At 37.7% G+C, this 8,738-nt stretch overlaps 1 protein-coding gene and 2 long non-coding RNA genes across 3 annotated transcripts in view; all 3 read left to right on the top strand.

Annotated features, from left to right (window-relative positions):
* The window catches only part of LOC111384831 (E3 ubiquitin-protein ligase UPL3-like), a 14,134-nt gene extending 7,870 nt beyond the window's left edge, over nucleotides 1–6,264 (top strand). Inside the window, exons 7-14 of the mRNA XM_023009164.1 lie at nucleotides 42–178; nucleotides 261–382; nucleotides 474–1,887; nucleotides 2,931–3,023; nucleotides 3,719–5,266; nucleotides 5,365–5,580; nucleotides 5,699–5,803; nucleotides 6,148–6,264. Of these exons, the coding sequence (XP_022864932.1) occupies nucleotides 42–178; nucleotides 261–382; nucleotides 474–1,887; nucleotides 2,931–3,023; nucleotides 3,719–5,266; nucleotides 5,365–5,580; nucleotides 5,699–5,803; nucleotides 6,148–6,249 (3,737 nt within the window). The 3' untranslated portion in view covers nucleotides 6,250–6,264. The remainder of the gene's footprint in view (nucleotides 1–41; nucleotides 179–260; nucleotides 383–473; nucleotides 1,888–2,930; nucleotides 3,024–3,718; nucleotides 5,267–5,364; nucleotides 5,581–5,698; nucleotides 5,804–6,147) is intronic.
* Nucleotides 6,265–6,375: 111 nt separating this feature from the next.
* LOC111384834 lies at nucleotides 6,376–7,824 on the top strand. Its single transcript, XR_002700966.1, has 3 exons — nucleotides 6,376–6,520; nucleotides 7,442–7,591; nucleotides 7,737–7,824. It is a non-coding gene; the product is annotated as an uncharacterized LOC111384834 (long non-coding RNA).
* On the top strand, nucleotides 7,823–8,339 carry LOC111384835. The gene is made up of 2 exons (XR_002700967.1): nucleotides 7,823–7,890; nucleotides 8,036–8,339. It is a non-coding gene; the product is annotated as an uncharacterized LOC111384835 (long non-coding RNA).
* The last annotated feature ends 399 nt before the right edge of the window (nucleotides 8,340–8,738 follow it).

The raw sequence follows: 8,738 nt of genomic DNA, 5'->3' as shown, positions 1-8,738 counted from the left end.
CAGCAGCAATCTGTTTGTTAAAGGTTCTTTTTCTAAGAAGGGTCCTGCAGGCAATTCCACCAAACAGGAAGATTTGAATGGGAACGTGCTAGAGGTTTCAGCTCGTGAGAAATTGTTGAATGATCATCCTGAGCTGCTGCAGCAGTTTGGAATGGATCTCCTCCCTGTTCTAATCCAGGTTGGTTTTTAGAAGGAATTAATTTACCCATGTTTTACTGCCCTTTATTCTATAAACAATTTGCCATATTTTTCCCATGCAGATATATGGGTCCAGTGTAAATGGTCCTGTTCGGCACAAGTGCCTTTCAGTTATCGGAAAACTTATGTATTTCAGCACTTCTGAAATGATTCAATCTCTGATAATTTCCACAAACATATCCAGGTATATGTTTCCTCCAGACTTGTATTTGCAGCATATTTTTCTTTAGTGGTTAGCAAGAGAGAGATCCTTAGCTTTCGCTTGTTTTATTTAGTTTTTTAGCTGGGGTGCTAGCTTGGAAAGATCCTCAAGTGCTTGTACCTGCTCTCCAAATAGCAGAAATCTTAATGGAAAAGCTTCCTGGTACTTTTTCAAAGATGTTTGTAAGGGAAGGTGTTGTTCATGCTGTGGATTCTTTAATAATAGCTGGATCTAGCAGTACTGCTTCTTTGGAGCCATCATCAGGTGAAAAGTATAATGATTCTATTCCTGGTTCTTCACGTTCTAGGCGGTATCGACGACGTAGTAGTAATTCGAGTTCAGATGTAAATCCTGCTGAAGACACTAGAAGTTCAGCTCCGAGTATTGGTTCACCTCCAAATTCAATTGAAATTCCAACTGTCAATTCTAGTCTTCGAGCGACAGTCAGTGCACGTGCTAAAGCTTTCAAAGATAAATACTTTCCATCTGATCTGGAGGGCCGTGAAACTGGTGTTACAGATGATCTCCTACGCCTCAAGAATCTTTGCGCGAAGTTGAATGCCAGTATTGATGATAAAAAGACTAAATTAAAGGGGAAATCAAAAGCTTCTGATTCTCAGCTTTCTGATTTTTCTACTCTTAAGGAGGAATACTTGGTTGAGGTGATAACTGAGATGCTGCAAGAGCTTAGCAGAGGGGATGGTGTGTCGACTTTTGAGTTTATTGGTAGTGGAGCCATTGCCTCTTTGCTTAACTATATAACTTGTGGATATTTCTCCAAAGACAGTTCTTCTGAAGTTAATTTGCCTAAGCTTCGAGAACATGCCATCAGAAGGTGCAAATCTTTTGTTACTGTTGCTCTTCCTTCAGGCATTGATGAAAAGAATGGAGCTCCCATGAGTGTTTTGGTTCAAAAACTTCAAGATGCTCTATCCTCGTTAGAGCGTTTCCCTGTCGTGCTGAGCCATACGTCTCGATCATCTGGTGGGAATGCACATCTTTCTTCTGGTCTAGGTGCACTTTCTCAGCCATTCAAGCTGCGCCTTTGCAGAGTACAAGGAGAAAAATCTCTCCGTGACTACTCGTCAAATGTTGTGCTGATTGATCCATTAGCAAGTTTAGCTGCCGTTGAAGACTTCCTTTGGCCCCGAGTTCAACGATACGAGTCTGGTCAAAAGCTTTCTTCTGCTGGGAATCCCGAGTCTGGGACCACTCCTCCAGCAGCTGGTGCATCGTCACCATCTACTTTCACTCCAGCTGCTCGACGTAATTCAATGCGATCTAGATCATCAGTTCTTTTAGGTAGTACTGCCAAGAAAGAGTCATCCCACGAAAAAGATACAAGCTCGTCAAAGTCAAAGGGAAAAGCTATTTTGAAGCCAACCCAAGAAGAGGGAAGAGGACCGCAGACAAGAAATGCTGCTCGCAGAAGAGCAGCTCTGGATAAAGATGCGCAGATGAAGCCTGTAGATGCAGACTCTAGTTCGGTATGTACTGAGCATTTTATTGAAGAAAATGATGTGCTAAAACATATAATTCCATATATGGTCTGGAATTCGCTAAATTTTTTATTAGCTTTGGTCCATTTGATGATGACATATCTTTGCTTCTTGATGAAGCAGCTGAAAGCATTTTGCCTTTTTATGACCACTGATGTAGATAGACGCCATGGATGACATGAGTGCATATGTTTGTACTTCAGGTCTTTGGAATCTAAATAAGCTTTCCAAAAATTAGGATACTTGTTTTACCATGTCTTAGTTATTACTTACTATGGAAATGTGACTATTTTTTGCTCTTCTAGGTATCCATAAGGTTCCTTCTTCAACATTCTTCTCAACTGAAAATTGAAATACGACGGAGTAGGAAAAATGTGAATGATGTTCAATTTTTTTTTTTTAAACTTTTTTTTCAGGAATTCATCTCTGTTAGTTATCAGAAGTTGGAATGAGAGTCATTCCTGTAATTAAGGTTCCCCCATAATGCCCCCTGAATCTAGAAAAGGAAGTAACTAGAAAATCAGTGCATGAAGATTTTTCAAGAAATTCACCTTTCATGGCAATTGATATTGGAACGAGTCATTCTTTAGTTAAAAAAACAATTGTACAGTTCTCTAGACCTAAATTGAGTACGGAATTGCCTTTTGGACTTTATTTTAGGGGCAGGGAAGTTTTTTATTTCCACATTTTACTCTTTTTCCTTGTTTTTTCGTAATATTTCACATTATATTTTATGTGCACTAGGCTTAATTACTTCTTGGAAAATTTTCCTCCATTTAGCAAGCTTCTTGCAAGTTGATATTACTTTTCTGCTCTCATTCCCTCTGTCTGATTTACCTCTAAATACTGTTGCACATGTATAATTTCCCTGCTCATTTAGATCTTTTCACGTCATAACCTCCCATCTAAAAAATAAAAAATAAAAAATTAATCAAGCTAGTGTCTTCTGGCCATAATTTTTCCTGTTCTTTTTGGAATGTTCATCAAAATTATATACTTTTGAACATGACAATTCTTTATCTGCAACGCAGGATGATGACTTGGACATTTCTCCCATTGAACTCAATGAAGAATTGGTGATTGAAGATGATGATATATCCGAAGATGATGATGAGCATGATGATGTATGCTACTGGATTCCATGATCAACTTTTACGTTCTTCTAATTTTCTATTGTGATTTGGTGGTCTTGAAATTGACTTCTAATTTAATATTTAACTGATTGGAGGTGGTAATAATAGGGTACATAATAATATTTTTAGTTTTTCTTTTTTTGGGTTTGCTCCTATGGGGGTGATATCATGATCCCCCCCCCCCCCCCCCCCCAAAAAAAAAAAAAAAAAAAAAACAATTGCTGTTTGAGTCTAATGGGTAAATTGATGACATGGAGATCTCTAGTTCAGGATTATTATTCATCACAAGAAATGTGAAAAGTGGAACCTAAAAGCTTCAGTGGTGCTTTTTCACACTGTCTTCTGTGTTCTGAAAATATACAATTGTTTCTGGACAGATCTATTGCGTCATTTTTATATACCAGACCTGGAGATTTATTAGTAAGTCAATCAGTAGGATGTGGTATCTGCTTTATCGCGTGTTATGTTTATTTTGATCTGCATTAGTAGGAATTTTTTTCATTATTGACTTGACATTTTTGAGCATCTCTCTAGACTTAGTTGGTATTAGTTGTTTCTGAAAATGGAAAATAACATGTTGCCCCCCGCCCTCCCCCTTCCTCTTTTCTCTCTAAACTGGTGGGCTATATGTTACTGATATATTCTGTTAATAGGTAATCTGTCACTGATATCTTTATAATTGGCAGGTACTTAGAGATGATTCTCTTCCCTTCTGCACGCCAGATAAAGTGCATGATGTTAAATTGAGCGACTCTGCAGAAGATAGCGCTGCTGTTGAACCCATAGATGGCCAGAATAATCCGCCTTGTAGTTCTAGCCACAGAGATACTGCAGGGAGAGAATCGGATTCTGCTGAATTTAAGAGTGGTAGTTCTTTTGGTTCAAGAGGTGCAATGTCCTTTGCTGCTGCTGCTATGGCTGGACTTGCATCTGCTAATAGTAGAGGTGAAAGAGGCAGAGATCGGCATGGTCGACCACGTTTTGGGTCCAGCGATCCGCCAAGACTAATATTTACGGCAGGCGGGAAGCAGCTTAATAGACATTTGACTATTTATCAGGCTATCCAACGACAACTTGTGCTGGAAGATGATGATGATGAGAGATTTGATGGCAGTGATTTTGTGTCGAGCGATGGTAGTAGGCTCTGGAGAGATATTTACACCATCATGTATCAGAGAGCAGATAGCCAAGCTGATAAGTCTTCGGTTGGGGCTGAGAACTCGGCAGCTCCATCAAGGTCTACAAAAGCTAGTTTATCGAGTATATCCAATTCAGATTCATTGCAGCATCGTGTCTCACTTTTAGATAGCATTTTGCAAGGGGAACTTCCTTGTGATCTGGAAAAAAGTAATCATATTTATAATATTTTAGCACTATTACGTGTACTGGAGGGGTTGAATCAGCTTGCACCGCGCTTGCGGGTGCAGGGGGCGGTTGATAGTTTCGCTGAAGGAAAAATTGCAAGTCTAGATGATCTTGGTGACATTGGTATCAAAGTTCCTCCTGAGAAATTCATCAGTAGCAAACTTACTCCAAAATTGGCTAGACAGATCCAGGATGCATTAGCACTGTGCAGCGGGTCTCTTCCTTCATGGTGCTACCAGCTGACTAAAGCATGCCCATTTTTGTTTCCCTTTGAAACCCGGCGCCAATATTTTTATTCAACTGCTTTTGGACTGTCTCGTGCATTATATCGGCTTCAGCAGCAGCAAGGTGCTGATGGTTATGGTTCAACAAATGAAAGAGAGGGAAGGAATGGAAGATTACAGCGTCAGAAAGTTCGTGTGTCTCGCAATCGGATATTGGATTCTGCTGCAAAAGTTATGGAAATGTATTCCAGTCAGAAAGCTGTTCTTGAGGTTGAATATTTTGGTGAAGTTGGCACTGGATTGGGGCCTACTCTGGAGTTTTTCACTCTTTTGAGTCACGACCTTCAAAAAGTAGAACTGGGAATGTGGAGGTCAAATTTGCAATCATTTAGACCTTCAATGGAAGTAGATGTGGACAGACAAGCGGATAGGAAAGCTGAGGGTGATGGAGATATTATCCAATCACCTCTTGGGTTATTTCCCCGTCCTTGGCCACCCAATGCTGATACTTCTGATGGTAGCCAATTTTCTAAAGTTACTGAATATTTCCGGTTGCTTGGTCGTGTTATGGCGAAAGCTCTCCAAGATGGAAGGCTTTTGGATTTGCCTCTATCAGTTGCCTTTAATAAGCTTGTTCTCGGTCAAGTAAGTCAATGTTGCGAATGTTAACTTCAGAGGAAGCATTATTTACTTCTATAAGATGATTTAATTAACAACAATTCATATTTTTTTAATTTCTGCAGGATCTGGATTTGCATGATATCAATTCTTTTGATGCTGAACTTGGGACTACCCTGCAACAAATGCATGCCCTAGTATGCCGGAAACAGCATTTGGAATCAATGGGTAGTCTTACCTTAGATGATTTACGTTTTCAAGGGGCTTCAATTGAAGAGCTTTGTTTAGATTTCACCCTTCCAGGCTATCCTGAATATGTTCTCAAACCAGGCGACAAGAATGTACATCCCTTACCCTTGGATATACTGTCTACTCTTGTAATTATTTCTTTTACTGGTTGCCCTCTGTTTGTGTTATTATTATATATTTGAACTCTTTCTACTCCATTGGAATTTGCAGGTAGATATAACTAGTTTGGAGGATTATATTTCCCTTGTGGTTGATGCAACTGTGGGGACTGGAATATTGCCGCAAATTGAAGCATTTAGATCTGGCTTTAATCAGGTTTGCTTATATATTTGGTCTAAGTCAACTTTCAATGTGATTTCATTTTAAGCAATTTTCTTATGTCAAGATTCAACAACAAATTTTCCTCTAATTTGCATTTTTTTCCTACTATAGCACTGTCAGTGCTTTAAAGTTGTTTCTTAACATGTATATAAGCTCTAAATTGTTGATGGAAACTTATTTTGAAGCAATGCTTATTCTTCCTGATATGTTTGTCTTAATAAGCTCTAGTTGGAGGATGGAAAATGATTTTTTGCCGGTCAAGTTCTTATTTCTTGATATGCTCATCTTAGACTCAGTAAGAAAAACATCATATTTGTCCTTTTTTATGATTTTTCCAGGTTTTTGACATTTCGACTCTACAAATATTTTCGCCAACTGAGTTGGACTATCTGCTCTGTGGCCGCAGAGAGTTGTGGAAGGTAATATATCCCTTGGAATGACACACTTATCACTCAGATGCAAATTCGGTTCCCTGCATTTGCATGGTTAAATATCAATTGTCTCGTTATATGCATTAAGCCAAATATCAAATGAATCTCATAGTGGGTTTATGCTATCAATGGTATAATAACATGCATACCTTTGGAACAGCATTCAAGCACGGGCAACAGCACAACCAATGGTTCTGGTCAATCTGAATCTGCTGATGATGACTTGCCAAGTGTCATGACATGTGCGAATTACTTAAAGCTTCCTCCCTACTCCTCCAAGGTAAGAGTGAGGTTAATGAAATTATCAATTTTTTCTTGGTACTTGTTACATTTTATATGTGATATGAAGCATTTCTAAACAGCGTGCCAATAATGAGGTTTAGACTAATAAAGTGTGCATGCACTATATTTAATAAGGGAAATTGCAGCGTTGGTCTTTAACTTAATGTAGTTGCTCAATCAGTCCCTCCACAATAGAAGATAAATTTCTATAAAATAGTATCTTGCATGGAAACATTCCCCATTTCTAATTTCTGGGCACCGGTTCTAATCTGTGAAGCAAAATCTAGCTTTAGAAATTTGGATACTCGAGGGTTACTTGAAAACGTGACAGAAATTTTGTTTAGATTCTCTTTCAAGATAAAAAAGGTTGAGAATACCAACTGCTACTTGGGCAATGGTGTGGGGACTGATTGTGCAATTTTCCCTATTTAACGTAAAGAGTGCGTTTGATTACCAATATTTTTCATGAAAAATGTCGGTTTTTACCAAAATTCCTACTTTTGTGTTGTTTGATTGATATATTTTTGCGTGGATAATATTTTCCTTCTTTTGGTCACATGACCATATTTTCCTTGAAAATAAGGAAAATATTTTCTTTAGGAAGAGTATATTTTTATTTTTCAAGTAATTCTCTCTTATTTATCTACTAATAAAAAAATGGACAAGTATAACATTTTTTAAATGAAAATTAAATCAATCACATATAATTGACAATTCCCATGCAAATAAGTTCTAGGCAATTTAATTGTCTGGAATTTATTATTATTATTTTTTTATGTAAATTCCATGCCTGCAATCGAACACACTCAATATCTTTTCTAAGCAGTCTGCTAAGTGATAAACAACCAATATCTGGTGATATTGCCCTTCTTTTCTGAGGACAATAACTATAAATTACCATTTATGTTTCTTTGATCAGGAAATCATGCACAAGAAACTTCTCTATGCAATAAGCGAAGGGCAAGGATCTTTTGATTTGTCTTGAGTCTCCGAACTAACTGGCTGGATTTTCGTTTTAGCATATCAGAAGCCTTACCTTCCAGGTTAACTGACAAAATGGCTAGTTAAGGTCAGTCCTCGCTTTAATATAGAAGTTAGATTCTAGTCTCAAAGCATTTTCCACAATTTGCGAACATTGATAGACAAACAAATTTCTAATATCATTTTATCTGGTTTTTTGGCTTTTGAATTTGATGATGGGAGTTTTCCTTCAGATTGATGGGTTGTCGTCTATTCCTGAAAGAGCTTATGAGGTATTTTTTGGTGGAGCTCTGGTGCCTGTCCTTGTAAATGAGGGTGATCTGGATTTTCGTTTTAGCATATCAGAAGCCTTACCTTCCAGGTTAACTGACAAAATGGCTAGTTAAGGTCAGTCCTCGCTTTAAGATAGAAGTTAGATTCTAGTCTCAAAGCATTTTCCACAATTTGCGAACATTGATAGACAAACAAATTTCTAATATCATTTTATCTGGTTTTTTGGCTTTTGAATTTGATGATGGGAGTTTTCCTTCAGATTGATGGGTTGTCTTCTATTCCTGAAAGAGCTTATGAGGTATTTTTTGGTGGAGCTCTGGTGCCTGTCCTTGTAAATGAGGGTGATATTTTTTCATTTCCTGTCTTCTTTCCCTATCGTATGAACATTTGTTAGTAGATATGTATATCTATAAGGGCGTGTTGCCTATTTCCTTTGATGGCCGTACGTTTGGATGTTAGTCGTTTCATTTTACAATTTTGTCATTAATGAATCAGCCATTGAGAGACTTTCTTCTCGAATTCTCTTTTACTCGAGAATTCACCTATCTATATAGGGTTGTCCATCGTGTGCAGTTTTCAATTTTCTCAAGGCAAGTAACTGAAGTAAGCCATTGCTCACCATGAATTTACTGAAACTGTGGTAGGATTACAAACGGCCAACTTATATTGAAGTTTTAATGTCAGCCCCACTGAATTATATGTTGTTTATAAGCGGGTATTGGAGTTTTTCTTAAAATTTGATTACTCTGTAAGACGTGTTGTTTTTTCTTTAATGGACTATTCTACGCGAACTAAAATTTTCTGTTTACATATGTTAATTGAGGGATCGACCAATTTAATCGCAATCGAACTTTATTGATTATTTTGCAACAGACGAAGTTCAATTATTAACATGGACATTGTAATTTGAGTGTTTTATCCCCTGTTTGCATAGTTTCATTTCGAAATTGGTATTTACTGAG

Source organism: Olea europaea, unplaced genomic scaffold (genome assembly GCF_002742605.1).
Source record: "Olea europaea var. sylvestris unplaced genomic scaffold, O_europaea_v1 scaffold3020, whole genome shotgun sequence".
Lineage (NCBI taxonomy): Eukaryota > Viridiplantae > Streptophyta > Magnoliopsida > Lamiales > Oleaceae > Olea > Olea europaea.
Note: the sequence above shows the minus strand (reverse complement) of the source record. Positions and strands in the feature narration are given on the sequence as shown.